The sequence below is a fragment of the Mytilus edulis genome, chromosome 7 (genome assembly GCF_963676685.1).
Source record: "Mytilus edulis chromosome 7, xbMytEdul2.2, whole genome shotgun sequence".
Lineage (NCBI taxonomy): Eukaryota > Metazoa > Mollusca > Bivalvia > Mytilida > Mytilidae > Mytilus > Mytilus edulis.
Window position 1 is genome coordinate 1,286,748 of NC_092350.1, and position 17,392 is coordinate 1,304,139.

General features: G+C 34.7%; 1 protein-coding gene across 5 annotated transcripts in view; it reads left to right on the forward strand.

Annotated features, from left to right (window-relative positions):
* LOC139529708 (ankyrin repeat and sterile alpha motif domain-containing protein 1B-like) overlaps positions 1-17,392 on the forward strand; it is a 110,318-nt gene that overhangs the window by 16,386 nt on the left and 76,540 nt on the right. For 4 of the 5 annotated variants that reach the window (XR_011665877.1, XR_011665876.1, XR_011665878.1 and 1 more), the window contains exons 6-11: positions 8,352-8,427; positions 9,022-9,129; positions 9,840-10,119; positions 11,910-12,217; positions 15,339-15,403; positions 16,081-17,293. Coding sequence is in view for 2 of the 5 variants with exons in the window: in XM_071325562.1 (XP_071181663.1) it covers positions 8,352-8,427; positions 9,022-9,129; positions 9,840-10,119; positions 11,910-12,217; positions 15,339-15,403; positions 16,081-17,293 (2,050 nt within the window). In the remaining 3 variants the exon portion in view is untranslated. Of the gene's footprint in view, positions 1-8,351; positions 8,428-9,021; positions 9,130-9,839; positions 10,120-11,909; positions 12,218-12,705; positions 12,733-15,338; positions 15,404-16,080; positions 17,294-17,392 lie in introns of all 5 variants that reach the window. The other variant, XM_071325560.1, reaches the window with a different exon arrangement.

Genomic DNA, 17,392 nt, shown 5'->3' on the forward strand with positions numbered 1-17,392 from the left:
CTGACATGTACAAATTATCAGTACATTACTGGAGGCAGGTTATGATATAAATACAACAGTGAGTACCTTTTGAGCCTATAATTACACTACACTTCTCCCCAACTATCTCTTATTGACTCCTGTCTGCTGACATGTACAAATTATCAGTACATTAGTGGAGGCAGGTTATGATATCAATACAACAGTGAGTACCTTTTGAACCTATAATTACACTACACTTCCCCCCAAATATCTCTTGTTGACTCCTGGCTGCTGACATGGACAAATTAGCAGTACATTACTGGAGGCAGGTTATGATATAAATACAACAGTGAGTACCTTTTGAGCCTATAATTACACTACACTTCCCCCCAACTATCTCTCGTTGACTCCTGTCTGCTGACATGTACAAATTATCAGTACATTACTGGAGGCAGGTTATGATATAAATACAACAGTGAGTACCTTTTGAACCTATAATTACACTACACTTCCCCCCAAATATCTCTCATTGACTCCTGTCTGCTGACATGGACAAATTAGCAGTACATTACTGGAGGCAGGTTATGATATCAATACAACAGTGAGTACCTTTTGAACCTATAATTACACTACACTTCCCCCCAAATATCTCTTGTTGACTCCTGGCTGCTGACATGGACAAATTAGCAGTATATTAGTGGAGGCAGGTTATGATATAAATACAACAGTGAGTACCTTTTGAACCTATAATTACACTACACTTCCCCCCCCCAACTATCTCTTGTTGACTCCTGTCTGCTGACATGTACAAATTATCAGTACATTACTGGAGGCAGGTTATGATATCAATACAACAGTGAGTACCTTTTGAACCTATAATTACACTACACTTCCCCCCAAATATCTCTCATTGACTCCTGTCTGCTGACATGGACAAATTAGCAGTACATTACTGGAGGCAGGTTATGATATAAATACAACAGTGAGTACCTTTTGAGCCTATAATTACACTACACTTCCCCCCAAATATCTCTTGTTGACTCCTGTCTGCTGACATGTACAAATTATCAGTACATTACTGGAGGCAGGTTATGATATCAATACAACAGTGAGTACCTTTTGAACCTATAATTACACTACACTTCCCCCCAAATATCTCTTGTTGACTCCTGGCTGCTGACATGGAAAAATTAGCAGTACATTACTGGAGGCAGGTTATGATATAAATACAACAGTGAGTACCTTTTGAGCCTATAATTACACTACACTTCCCCCCAAATATCTCTTGTTGACTCCTGTCTGCTGTCATGTACAAATTATCAGTACATTACTGGAGGCAGGTTATGATATAAATACAACAGTGAGTACCTTTTGAACCTATAATTACACTACACTTCCCCCCAAATATCTCTCATTGACTCCTGTCTGCTGACATGTACAAATTATCAGTACATTAGTGGAGGCAGGTTATGATATAAATACAACAGTGAGTACCTTTTGAACCTATAATTACACTACACTTCCCCCCAAATATCTCTCATTGACTCCTGTCTGCTGACATGTACAAATTATCAGTACATTACTGGAGGCAGGTTATGATATAAATACAACAGTGAGTACCTTTTGAGCCTATAATTACACTACACTTCCCCCCAAATATCTCTCATTGACTCCTGTCTGCTGACATGGACAAATTATCAGTACATTAGTGGAGGCAGGTTATGATATAAATACAACAGTGAGTACCTTTTGAACCTATAATTACACTACACTTCCCCCTAACTATCTCTCATTGACTCCTGTCTGCTGACATGTACAAATTATCAGTACATTAGTGGAGGCAGGTTATGATATAAATACAACAGTGAGTACCTTTTGAGCCTATAATTACACTACACTTCCCCCCAAATATCTCTCATTGACTCCTGTCTGCTGACATGTACAAATTATCAGTACATTAGTGGAGGCAGGTTATGATATAAATACAACAGTGAGTACCTTTTGAGCCTATAATTACACTACACTTCCCCCCAACTATCTCTTGTTGACTCCTGTCTGCTGACATGTACAAATTATCAGTACATTAGTGGAGGCAGGTTATGATATAAATACAACAGTGAGTACCTTTTGAACCTATAATTACACTACACTTCCCCCCAAATATCTCTCATTGACTCCTGTCTGCTGACATGTACAAATTATCAGTACATTAGTGGAGGCAGGTTATGATATAAATACAACAGTGAGTACCTTTTGAACCTATAATTACACTACACTTCCCCCCAACTATCTCTTGTTGACTCCTGTCTGCTGACATGTACAAATTATCAGTACATTAGTGGAGGCAGGTTATGATATCAATACAACAGTGAGTACCTTTTGAACCTATAATTACACTACACTTCACCCCAACTATCTCTCGTTGACTCCTGTCTGCTGACATGTACAAATTATCAGTACATTAGTGGAGGCAGGTTATGATATAAATACAACAGTGAGTACCTTTTGAGCATATAATTACACTACACTTCCCCCCAAATATCTCTCATTGACTCCTGTCTGCTGACATGGACAAATTAGCAGTACATTAGTGGAGGCAGGTTATGATATCAATACAACAGTGAGTACCTTTTGAACCTATAATTACACTACACTTCCCCCCAAATATCTCTCGTTGACTCCTGTCTGCTGACATGGACAAATTATCAGTACATTAGTGGAGGCAGGTTATGATATCAATACAACAGTGAGTACCTTATGAACCTATAATTACACTACACTTCCCCCCAAATATCTCTCCCCAAAAACTCTTTCTGGCTGCCTTGTGTTGACAATTGTCAGTAAATTATATATATTCTTTATTCCAAAAGCAATACAGCTTATAGGTATCAAGTACAATAAATATTACATTAAACATAGTAAGCAACAAATATTACAATAAGGTAATTCATTATAGTCCGGCCGATTGGTGCAGATATAGAGCAGAATTGCTCACTTGATGAGGAAAGCATGAAACTTTGCATAGTAGTTCTTGGTTATATATCCTTTGATTTCAGCTATGGACCCACTCTGAAAAATCCAATATGGCTGCCATTTTCAAGATGGCGGAAAAACGGTATAAAATTCAAGATTGTCCTAAAAGTATTCTATATAATTTCGGAAATTAAAGAAATGATTCTTTAAAAATGGACTTCATGTTCTTGAATTTGTTATCAATTAATTCAAAAGTATAAAACAAATAATTTGGGTATTTCTATAACACATAAGTTGCAAATATAGCTGCATATACAAAAACAAATAGTGAAATTCAAAATGTTAATCAATATCATAATGTTACATGTTATTGTAATTGTTCTTTAAACGCTTTCAGTTTTAATGGTTGGAATGAAATAGGTTGAAACGAGTCGATTGACGTTAATATAGGTCGGATAAATGTGATGGAATAGTAGGTAACTCATCTGAACTTTGAGGCAGTGCCGAGGGCACCTTGTCTCGTGTCTCTTCAATGCCACGTCTTACGTCACTTATCGCGTTTGCATCTGCCGTACCCACTACATCGTCAAATTATTCTATGTAATCAATAGGTGTACCTTTCTTCAGGCGGATTAGACGATTGCCATCATTTAAAATGGTTAAGGGGCAACTATTTCCTTTTCCAACTACGTACGTAACCAATTTGCAACATTTCAGTGAGCATGGTCCTAAAATGCACTCCTGGTCAGCACTTTTATTAGTCTTAATGGTAACAGTCATGTTTGAATTTGGTGGAACTGTGATGGTTTTGTTTTATGCAAACTAGCTGAGTTAAAATCTCGTTTCCACTATTAACAAATGACGCATTTATCTCTTTATTGTTAATGGTAATTGTGGGACTACTCAGGTTTATCACTGCGATCAGTGTGTCCAAAATAACTAGCCTAAGTATAACATCGTCTGTTAATGGCTCTTTGCACACATCCCATTGTATGTTTACTCTATTAATGTCGAGAGTCGTTCCTTATAATCTTCTCAATAACAAGCTGTTCACCTCACCACATAGCGTTACGTTCTCCAAATCTCAATTTTCTACCGGAATTAATTTCTCATTTACTAATGTTATCATTGCAGCAGTGTCCACAATCATGCTCACATTCTGGTCATGTGTAGTACCTCGTACTACTAAGCTCTTTCAAATGGTTCGGCTGATGACAATATTGGACGAGGCAGTGGGCCTCTGTTCGATTGTGTGATAAGATGATGTTTCATTGCCAATAGACTTTGGAATCTGGGTTGTCCTACTGGTCCGACCCTTTGCTCCATTGTTGAGGTTACACTTTGATTTGCTCTGTATCCTGGTGAAGGTGACCGTTGTCTGAAATATTCGGGATTTCTGGAGTTTGTCCGTGGAGATGCTAACCGTTGTCTTTAGGGACTATATGATCTCTAGCTTAGTGGGGGTGTTACTGATCGATAGGCATTAAGCTTGGATGTACTTCTATCTGCCGATTTACCGCGATTGTATTGCTCAATAGATCTTCCACGTTTATATTGATCAGGTGATCTCCCATTGAACTGGTGATCTTCCATGATTTTTTAATCAGAAGAACCGAGATTATATTGATCGGCCAATCCAGTGTGAGGTTATGCAACTCATAATCCAAAGGACTGCTCATATTTTCTTTAACGGTGGTCGATGGTCATAATTGGCACTTTTTTATCCATATATCGCCATCTGGTTTGCTTTAGAGGTTTTCACGTGTTTAAACGCCTTGTTGAATGTTTCTAGGTTCCTCTCTATTACATGCCTTGAAGATTCTTTGTCTTTACATCCTCGACGGAATGTTTTGGTTGCAATCTGGTTTGATCGTCTTCCTTGCTGAAGCGCTGCTCCAAATGAATGCTTTTTAAGGCCTTGGAATCATCATCTGTGTTTACCATGCGAGCGTACTCAAAGCCAACATCGGCCTGGCAATCTGGGGCCTACACACATTTTTCCTGATTTCCCATTGTCATCTACCGGCAGTTCGTTCAAATTGGTAAATGAGCGCCTCCCAAGAGATGGATCCTCTTCAATTGAGTTTTTAAATTTGTGGCAGCTGTGGGCTTCGACTCCGGTCCCTTGCTCAAATATTTTCTTGCCACATGGTATATTCTCTCTCCAGTGAAGAGTCTGAAGAAGAGGTGTTGTCACACTCTTTTTCTTTCCTCTGCCCTTTCCTGGATCGGTCAATAGAGCCAATTTGATGTTATGGGAAGCATATTAGAGCTCCAGAAGCGGACGAGGTTGTCATAATTGGAGTGATAAATGTGGAATTTGCCATTGACTCGACGGGGATGATACCGTAAGTACATGAAGTAGGCACTTCATTCAACATTGGAAAAACTTGATAGAATTCATTTGCAGCTAATTGTTTCTGTAATGGTGTGCTGATCTAAACCAAATATTATTGACTCATAGTAGATGGTTAGTGTGCGTAAGAAGACACATAAGCCTTTTGCTGGTATCCTTGATTAGTACTAGAGGTTTATAGTATGTTCTTAAATGGAGATTGTTGTTGAATAATTTGAACTGTCTCATGCAGGGCCAAGGGCCCTGACATAGGACTTTTGACTTAAGGCGAAGACACCTTCAACAGAGTTGACACGGTTTATGGTTCATGCGAACTACAATGGTGGAAAGACCCACGGCATGGATTTTGATGTGTACTTTTGTTAAACTTGCGTTGTACTGGCTAAGGTCAAATTTTGGCTTAGATGATGTGTCCATTGCAGTAAGTATTAACTTCTTTATTTCGATTGTCCACTGATTCATTCACAACAGATGCCAGTTGTTGGAAGCTACCCTGCTGTTCAAATGCACTTTGAAATAGAACTGTGTCTCCTTCCTCAGTTGTTGTCAGCTTGTCCATTCGTCTCACCACAATATTGAATATCTTATTGGTCTGACCATCAATTCCGCCAAGCAATTATTACTAGCCTTGTGGTCTATCCCGTCTTCAGACTGCTGAAGTTGCTGAGATATTGCTTTCACCTGTTTGTTATTGATATTCATTGCCACTTTCTGTTCAGCTTGAAACGTAATGAGACCAACACATATTTTATATATTCGCGCTTCGCTCTGTTTTATATTGCGGTAAATATCAACTGTTCTTTTAGCATTTGATTTTCTATCTGTTAAATATTCTTGGTACAATTGTTTAATAGTCATTTCTGAGCTGTCCTCTGTTAAAGCGTCTTCAGCTGTGGGTTTCTTAATTTCACCAAGTGATTTAGTTTCTTCCATTTCTATGTTCTTGTCCTTATGGTCCTCAATTCCTGCCATTTCACTGATATGTGTTTAACTGATTCTCAATTCAGTTTAATGTCTCAAATTGCAAAATATTGCGACCAAGAGATAAGATAGGCACTGAATAATATCTTAAGGCAGATAAATCCCAAATTACAGCTTTTATGTGTGACCCAAGACGATGATGATGTGTGGGTGTTTAGAGTCCGACTATCCTGTCTGGATATCGCGGACTGTATCTACCTATTCTATAGACTGGAGTCTGTCGGTCTTTTTGCCTTCATTTTACTCCGACTGCGTTGGTCTTGCTGGTACGGAGTATCAGGACGTGCTGCTTGTATGGCTGATTGTATTGCCTCTTTGGATTGTTCGTTTAAGACGGGCGATGTGTGCGGTGGTGTGCGCAGTAGGTCTGGGTGGTCGATGTCAAACCCATCTTCATAGTCGACCCTACTGCGCTTGCCTCTGTCATTGGTGGAGGTGTAATATACAAGGCGGTGGCAGGCCTTGTTGGGGTTGTAGGGACTGGTGACAATATCCCTATTGACTACAACCCCAACTGGTTCCCCTTTGTACTTAGTTGGTGTTAGTACGTGTCCAACTACGCTGTCTCTTGCCTCTGTTTGTGTGTTGGTAGTTTGTTGGACTTGCTCAGCAGGTATCACGGCTGTTTTTGTTGCCTTCCACTGGTCAAAGCGCTTTGCGTCTCTTCTCCTGGTGGAGGGTGGCTTGCTCTTCAGGGCCGGCTTGGATTTACTAGAGGATGCCTCTGGTTCCTTAGCCTTGGTCTTGGTCCACGTCAGTTGTACTGACACCTGGTCAGAACTTGCCGAGAACTTCCAGGCAGGTTCTTTTCCAGTCAACTTCATGGCAGCTAACAAAGCGCTCAAGTCATCGGGTATTTCCATGATGATTTGTCCAAAAAGTGAGTAGTGTTAATTAAGCAGTGATCAGTACGGGTACTTCAAACACGACCCAAGACAACAAATAGTGCAGCTTTTAATGAAAGCTACTACTGCAGCTTTTTATGAAAGCTACTACTTTGTGTATGAAATGACAAGCAAGGCAAAATCAGAAAGGACAGAACTGGGACAGATACCAAATGACACTATACATCAATAAAATGCTTATATTCAGGTCAATTCTCAATAATGAATATTTGCTTATTTTTCAAGGCGGCCATTTTGAAAATAGCCGCCATTTTGTATTTCAAAAATAGAACAAAACAAAATCTTGCTAAGTACACCAAGTCATTCAAATATGTTGATTTTTGTGCACCCAGCACCAAATCCACTGTGGTTTGTGCAATACTGGAAAATATTTTAGAACGTACGGCAGCCATCTTGAAATAGGCCGCCATATTGAATTTTGAGGATGGGTCCATAGCTAATATTGCTCAGTACACAAAAATGTACCATCATGCAAAAATTGGTGCTTTCCTCATTATTTGAGCAATTTTTTCACCGATCGGCCGGACTATTAATATGCAAGTTAATGGTATCGTGTGATGCAATAGAACATAAGTGCCTCCCTTTCTGTCAAAATTTTCAGTCTTTAACAATGGGCAAAGCTCATACTATATAGAAACTTTAACATGGCAAAACAAAACCCTAATTCAAATGATAAAAAACAACAGCCTGATTTATGTACAAAACAATAGCAATACTGGCAAATTGTATCATCAGTGAGTCACAGTTATGTCCCTTTATAACTTGGAAAATTCTAAATATTTAAGGTGTCTAAAATTAATTTGGCTCGTTTAATTTTCTTGAAATTTTGACAAAGTACTTACTTTGACCCTTTGACAAAAATATAAAAATTTAAAAAAATTTGAACCAAACGTTTTATCAGAAAAATTACACTGGTTATATAGCAGTTTTACAAACACTTATTTTGATCATTGCGAAGCTTAATATTCCTTTAACAACACAACGTAATTAAAACGTTAAGCTGATTTTACAGAGTTATCTCCCTGTAGTGTTAGGTACCACCTTAAAGTCACATTGAAGCAATATAGGAACACTGATACTGTCAGTGAAATTTTGAACTTGTAACATATATATATACATGATATATTTAAGATGTATATGTAACAAGTGTGAATAATTTGTCCATTTATTTACAGACGACGGGTGGAACAGCACTTCATATTGCTGCTATGTACTGTAAAACAGAAGTGGTCAAGTTATTGGTCGAAAAAGGTAAGAATTATGTGTGTAAACTGTCATGGTCAAAATATATTCTTTTCACCCTGTGATAATTTTTGTTTGTTTGTTACAATTAATGGGTTTAGAACAAGTTCCATTAAAGACAATAATTAATTGGTGAAGTTTCAAAACATTATTTGATAGATGTATTTTGCAAGTTTCATGCTTTCCTATTGTCTTAGATGAATTAGGTAGAAATGTGAGTGAAAATAAATGTTTTTACCTGTGCAAATCATAAAAAACATTGACTTAGCAGCAATTGCTTTTGTAGCACTCATGCTTTGGTTTTATTTATTTCACATCAAATATTCAAAACTTGCAGTTTGAAACCATTTGAAAAATCATTCTTTTTTATATTCAATCCAGCATTTCAACCACTTAAGATCCTTTTGAAATCCTCTTTTCTTCACTACCCCAACCCCCAATCCACTGCAGCTAAGTTTTTATTAATGATTTTTTTTTTTAAATGCAATGATTTGCTTTTGCTTGTCATATATATTATTATATAACAGTAAATAATAACATTCTAAGAAATGTATAATAATCATTAATTTATACTAACACTTTTCTATATGTATTTGACTATAGGTATAGATATACATGCCCAGGACGGAGAGGGTAAAACAGCTCTAGAGATTGTACTGAAGAATGACCAGTCACAACAGAAATATGCAGAAATTGCCAAATTTATCAGAGGTATCATGAATGAATGCATTGCATACGAAAAAAGTAGGATTTGACTTTACTTTCTCAGACAAATATTGTCTAAAACTACAAGAACTTGCCAAACACAAAAATTAGATTTTGCGTTATTGTCTATAATTATGAAAAACAGGATGAACACAAAAATTAGATTGTACGATACTGTCTAATGTTATGAAAAATTGGCTCAACTGAAAAACTAAATTATACAATACAGTCTAACATTGCGAAAAATTTCAACACAAAAATTGTCCTAAAATTATGAAAAAAGAGGATCATCACAAAAATTAGATAGAACATTACTTTCCTTCATTATGAAAAAAATGGCTAAATACTAAAAATGAATTGTACAATGCTTATAAAAATAACAAGAACTTGATCAATGCTCAATACATATATTAGATTGTACATTATTATAGAGTTAGATTAGCATGCAGACCAGTTTTTGTGGATTGAGGAACAATTGTTTTACTGTGGATATTTAATTTCCTGGTTTTGTATATACAAACATTTATAAATTATTCTTTTTGTTGAACATTTAACTTTGTTGTTCTGATGTAGCCATGAGATCCACACTAATTGGTATCTCATAAATTATAATGAATCCAGAATATCAAACCAATTTTTTCTCCATAACAGATCACATAATGATATCTGGTGCAGCAGACGACCCTCAATATAAAACCTATTTTTCTCCATAACAGATCACATAATGATATCTGGTGCAGCAGACGACCCTCATGATGACAGTAATGTGTATGACACTTCATTTAATGTCAAGTCAGCAACACCTCCACCATTAGCACCTGCTGTTGAGGAAGATGTCACCAAAGACCAAACAGGCAGCAGTAAACCAGAAGAAAAGGAAGAACCAGAAATCAAAACCAGACCTGTACCTAAACCCCGACTGTCTCTTGGTGATGCTGTTAATGATGAGGAGAGAAAGTCAGACTTGTATACTAAACCTGACAAAAATAGAAATAGGTAAAAATCAACATGACAGGTGAAATGTCAGAAGTATATTCTTAAAGAGGCACAGCTACAAGATATGAAAAAATTAAAATATGATTTTGTGGGATTCAATCATTAATAAAAGTAAAATAACCTATAGCATAAAATCAATCAGACCTATAAAAATAATTGCATAAGGTCGCAATCTTTATGTTGACCCTTTGACTTTAGTCAAAAAAGCGAGACTAAGCTATTCCTACATTCTGTCGTCGGCAGCGGCGTCCACAAATATTAACTCTGTGGTTAAAGTTTTTGAAATTTTAATAACTTGATTAAACTATACTGGATTTCTACTAAACTTGGACAGAAGCTTGTTTATAATCATAAGATAGTATCCAGAAGTAAATTTAAAAAAAAAAAAAAAACCCATTTTTCCGTATTTTACTTTTAAATGGACTTAGATTTTCTGCCAGGAAACAACACATTCACTGTGTGGTTAAACTTTTTAAAATTTTAATAACTTTCTTATACTATTTTGGATTTGTACCAAACTTGGACAGAAGCTTGTTTATGAACAAAAGCTAGTATCCAGAAGGAAATTTTGAAAAAAAATAAATCCATTTTTTCGTATTTTAATTTTAAATGGACTTAGATTTTCTGCCAGGAAACAACACATTCACTCTGTGGTTTAACTTTTATAAATTTTAATAACTTTCTTATACTATTTTGGATTTGTACCGAACTTAGACAGAAGCTTGTTTATGATCAAAAGCTAGTATCTAGAAGGAAATTTTGTTTTCTTCCAGTTAACATTTCATTCAGTCTGCAGTAAAGTTTTTAAACATTTATTAGATTCATAAACAATCCTGGATTTTGACCCAACTTGGACAGAAGCTTCTTACAATCAAAAGATAGTATCAACAGGAATATTTTATTGATTTATTTCCTCATTTTTGTTGAGCCTGCGATTAACAGAAAGAGAAAGCGAGACACTGGGTTCCACGGAACCCTTACAAATGCTTATTATGTATATTTATGTCTATGTTTATATCAGGTTATGTGATTGTCAGCAATATTTGGAGGTCATCTCAATAGTTTATTTTGATATACCTTTTAGTATGTTCTTAATTAAATATGTGAATTTAAGTCAAATCTGTGCCCATGAATTTGACAGCTAGTGCCTCTTTGACAGTGTATTCACAAAAAAAAACAACCATTTAGATTTTGATGTTAAAACTTTTGTTTCCATGATTGATTGTAACATATTTATTTTATTATTAATTGTGCATCCTTTTTATGCCCCACCTACGATAGAAGAGGGGCATTATGTTTCCTGGTCTGTGCATCCGTTGGTTCGTCCGTCCGTTCATCCATCCGTTCGTTCGTCCGTCTGTCCCGCTTCAGGTTAAAGTTTTTGGTGGAGGTAGTTTTTGATGAAGTTGAAGTCAAATCAACCTGAAACTTAGTATATATGTTCCTTATGATATGATCTTTTTGATTTGAATGTCAAATTAGAGTTCTGACCCCATTTTTACGGTCCATTGAACGTAGAAAAGGATAGTGGGAGTGGGGCATCCGTGTACTGGGGACACATTCTTGTTATTAAATACATGCATGCACTGGTTAGTACAAAATATCAAATATCAAATTCACATGTTCACTTAAATTGTGTGTCAATTGTTGAGATGGATTATATTTATTCCTGATACTTTTCGTGTTTTTTATTGAGAAGGCAACACTATAAAACTAAATCAAAAGACATTTAAATGTCAACATTTCTATTTCTGATATTTGGTTTATTTGTATTTTCATATATTTAATAGAATTGATGATTCTCCAGTGTCAGTTAGAAGTATCTCTCCTCCTAAACCAGCACCAAGAGAATCCAAAGCAATTTCTCCTGATCATAAATTTGAACAAAATTACCCACCAGATTTACCAAAGAAAGAAAGAGATTCCGTACCACCTCTGCCACCAAAGACAGATGATATCCCAATCCTGCCACCAAAAGTTATGTCACCAACTGCTGATATGGTCGTAGCTGATTTACCACCAGTCAGATCTAAAAGCCAAGGATCATTTGATAGTCCTCCACCATGTGAAGGGGGGACTGTAGATTCAGAATATACAGGTAAAGAAAATATTCTGATAAAGACTGAAAACTCAAACTATGTTTTAACAATTATGAACAGATGTTATGCAAAATAAAAACAATTAGTCGTATTAAAAGATATAACAAGATCATTTGTAAGAGATTTTCAGGTCATAAAATTCTTGATGCTGATTTTTATGGAAGAAACATCATATTATGATTTTTTTATAAAGGTTGTATTCAAACAATTCTGCTTCTTTAAGATAAATCTAACATTTCAACTTTTTTAAATTAATTAAAATGAAAATGTATTATTCAAGAAAAATTGAGTTTTCATTTGACCACAAAAATCACAAATAAAATGATTGTGACTAACTTTTTCATCAGATAGTCTTAGATCATACTTTATTGAGAAATAAGTTTATGGTAAATGTGAATGCTTTTAATGGCAAATTGTGTTTAAAAACTGAAATGTCTAAGAAAATACTCATTGACACATTATTTTACTTTTTTAATGATCATTTCAGAAGATATTTATGCAAATGTATCAACAGGTAAACATTTCAAAGGTGTTGGATTTGTAAAAACAAAAAAATATATACTTAACACTTATATAAAATACACAATCATAATAAAGTTGATCAACAGTTTAACTGTGAGAAACACTTAATTATTATATATCCAATTTGGCTGCTTTTTAGAGCAATAACTGAATCCAAATTAATTGAAACTAGACATGCTTTATTGGCTGAGTTTAGCTAAGAAGTCAACTTTTTTATATTTTTTTATTTGAATTTTTAAAAAACAATATGTATAGAAAAATCTTCAGAATCAACAATTTTTTTTATTAACCGGATTTTTGTGACAAAAATGTCGGTTATTGATTTGGGGATGTACGGCGGGCGGGCGGCAATCAAATGTTGTCCGTGCATTAACTCATGAACCGTTCAACCAAAGCTTTTAAAATTTTAGTATGTTATTACTGACAACTATTCGAAGGTCAAGTTCAATAATGGCGATTTTGACTTTTACCGTTCAGGAGTTATGGTTCTTGAAAGATTAATAGATGAAAGATGAAAGAAAAATGGAGTTTCCAGTCGTGTCCGTGCATTTACGCATGAACTGTTCTACCAAAGCTTCCCAAATTTTAATATGTTGTTTCTAATGACAGAATGGAGGTCAAGTTCAATAATGACGAATTTGACTTTTACCGTTCAGGAGTTATGGTTCTTGAAAGATTGAAAAATGGAGTTTCCAGTCGTGTCCGTGCATTTATGCATGAACTGTTCTACCAAAGCTTCCGAAATTTTATTATGCTGTTACTAATGACAAAATGGAAGTCAAGTTCAATAATGACGATTTTGACTTTTACCGTTCAGGAGTTATGGTTCTTGAAAGATTGAAAAATGGTGTTTCCCGTCGTGTCCGTGCATTTTCTCATGAACCATTCAACCAAAGCTTTTGAAATTTTAATATGTTGTTACTGATAACAAAATAAAGGTCAAGTTCAATAATGATGGTTTTGACTTTTACCGTTCAGGAGTTATGGTTCTTGAAAGATCGTAAAATGGCGTTTCCATTCACGTTGTTGCATTTACTCATGAACCATTCAATCTAAGCTTTTCAAATTTTAATATGTTGATACTGATGACAAAATGGAGGTCAAATTTGATATTGACGATTTTCACTTTCACCATTCATCAGTAATGGTTCTTGTGATATTGCCAGGACACAAATAAATGTTAATAAGTCCGGTTTGCTGTGGTTGTTACAGCCTCTTGTTTTATTAGATGACTTGGTTCTAAATAAGGCCTAATCCAGGAAATTTATCATTCATTCAACCAGGAATAGGCCTTATGCTTTAGTTATGCAGCTAGCTTTTGAAAAAAATGTAATTGAAGTCCCAAAGAGTATCCGTTATAAAAATGTTATGGTATAAAATGACACATATCTTCCTAATAGACTCACTCAGCTGTTGACAAATCTTAAATCAGATTGCTAATCTACCATTTATAGAGCAGGAATATATAGCACACTCAATATATTAGGCTGGAAACTACTCATGAATAAGTGAGATCCTTCATAAATTATTTTATATAATAAAAAATATAAGGAATTGAATATACCAGACTTAATGAAAGACTGAATGATATTCCTTAGAAGAAACAATAAAGATTATTAATATAAAGATATTAAATGAATAAGAACATTGAAATGTCAACAAAACCTCAAAATCAGTGCAATCTTAGTTTTGAGTTGAATCCATCTTTAACTGATAATACTAATATAATTGATCTTTTCCCTGGAAATTAAGATGTCAAATTAAAACATGTGAAAGTGCTTCTGAAGAGCAACTTTTCATAAGAATTTCAACTAAAAGTTAAGTGCAAGCAACAAAGGTTGATTTTTACAGGTCAGAAGAAATTGGAGTTTTGCCAGGGCAAGTCAATAACTAACATATTAACAGCATGCATAGCGCTTGATATATATACACGTATCATTTACTTGTATAGCTTTTTATATCTTTTTAAATAAGTTGGGGGACATTATATGATATTTGTCCTGTCTGCCAGTCGTTTGTTTATAGGCAATTAGGAGCTGTGGTATGATTGTAATGAGAAATCTGTTAACATGTCATAAGGACAATATAAAGAGATTTTAAAAAGATACAGAGTTATAAAGTTATTTTAAGAATATTAGATTTTGATTAATTTTAAGTTTATAATTAATAAGGCTACAGAATTTGTACAGTTTATCTTAAGCTTATTGTATTGTTCAAAATGACAAATTGATCAGTTTTAGAGGTAAGTTATGTATCTGAAAAAATTACATATTAACAAATCTTACTGATGATTCATTCCTTGGTATGTATCTCTACAGATGAAGATTATAAAATAATTTATTGGTTTTTCTCTTAAGACATATAATGAACACTTGGCCAAATACAAAGATTTCTCAAGGGTACAATCATAGTAGACCAAAAAGTAAAGGTAAAATAATAACAGATTACTGACTTAAAAAGAAGGTTACTGAATGCTTTTATAGGGAATTTTCATCTTTGAACCATGAGAAGAAAATGTCCTGTAAAATTGTATAAAGTTGGTTACACTTATTTAAACATTTTTAAGTGTTTCTAACGGTAAATCTTTTTTTGCTTCAGGATATTTTGTTATGACCAAACCAGTAGATACAGAAGGTTCTACATTAAGTCCTGCTTCAAAGAAGGTAAGACTTATGCTATGTTGAAAATCATTTAAAAGTCATTCAAAAAAAGTTATGATAATGCTATGGTAAATAAAAGTTATGATAATACTATGGTAAATAATACTATGGTAAATAATACTATGGTAAATAATACTATGGTAAATAAAAGTTATGATAATACTATGGTAAATAAAAGCAACAGTAGTCTACAGATGTACATAAATATTGATTAAACAAAAAACTAATCCTGGTCACAAATGTAAACTGAAGGAAAAACATCTATCAGAGAAAACAACAGAACAAAGGAACAACAGAAATAAAAACAATTGTTACTATGCTCTACCTTTTGTTAATAAAGAAGGATTGAGGTATACATTTTTACCTCTTGTCATTCAAAGAAAATACTATTCAAATTGAATCTGGGAAAGTAGCTAACGGTCAACTCTATTTTAAGTAAGGATTTACAATTCTGACATAAGAAGTTTCTCAGTTCTCAGAAACTATATGTCACAGCTAAAACTGCATGTACAACTGTCAAATCTCCAATTAACAAGAAATAGTCAATGAGGTCATACAATAATTTATTTGTTCTTAGAATACATTCAAAACTGTCTATTGTACAATTCAGTTGTGATAGATAATAGTATTAACCAAATGAATATTATGCTTCTAATAGAAAATATTTTTATTATTTATAGAAAAGACCAGCCAAACCTCCAAGGAAAAAGAGTCCAGCACCGTCCAGGAAGATGGAGCAAAGTCCAATTAATGTTAAAGAAATAGATAAGGAGGAATATGAGACCATGTCTAATGTTAAAAAAGTAGAATCTGACTCAAATTTTACTGAAGACGTTTATAATGCTTTATTTTCTGGCTTTAAAACTGAGTCTAAAGATAGCAGTGATGCTGAATCTATAAATATGAGTACAGCGTCAGAATCTCCGTCATGTGATACAGAATATACAAATATAGGCGCTGTTGCCGAATCTCTGTCACGTGACCCAGAATATACAAATACAGGTTCTGTTGTTTCTGAACTGAGATCATGTGACCAAGAATATACAAACAAAAATAAAAACACTGCTTCAGAATCTCTTTCTAGTGACCCCGAATACACAAACACAAGTATGGCTGCTGAATACCGTTCCTCAAAGTTAACTGCTGATGATGACAATGCTAAAACTGTGCCATTTACCAAATATAGTGAACCAACATCCCCATCAAAAGACATCAGAACTGAGAGAGTTGAATCTCATTGTACTGAATTACGGGGAGAAATTCAGAGTACGACTAGGTCAAGTAAATTAGACAGAACTTCAACTGGTTTTGGACAGACTAATACAAGTGATGAAATACATAGTAAAAGTAAAGACCCATTGTCTGTGATTGATAGTGAAAGTGATAAGACAATCCCTGAAGTGTTTGACAGTAAGGGAAATAGTAATGACTGTAAAAGCATTTCAGGGACAGAGAAATTATGTGAATCAAATAACTGTGATAGTGACATTCCAGATGGTGATATTCGTAAATCATGTTCTATAAATAAAAGCATTCCTGAAAAAAGTGATTCAATCGGAAACATTCCAGATAATACTTTACAAACTGAATATAACATTCCAAAAAACTCTTTACAAACTGACAATAACATTCCACAAGAATCTTTACAAAATACTGGCATTCCACAAAAATGTGTTAAGAATGAAAGTAGTGTCTCTGTTGTATCTAGTCCAGATGGTGCTAGACCAGAAATAAAACCTCGACCTAAGTCATCATACAAACCCTTGGCTGATTCATCACCTCCAGAGTTGCCACCAAAATCCAGTCTAAGTGATCTCACCAAAGATTTAGTGGTAGATGAGAAAAGGATTTCTAATGGATCAGGGGAACCAAAGGATTGTGATGAGTGTAAAAGTATACATTTATTTCTTTGCATATTTTATATATAAAAATAAGGAGCTGGGGGTTAATTATCAACGATACATCTATTAGCCAGAGTTCTAATAAAGTGGA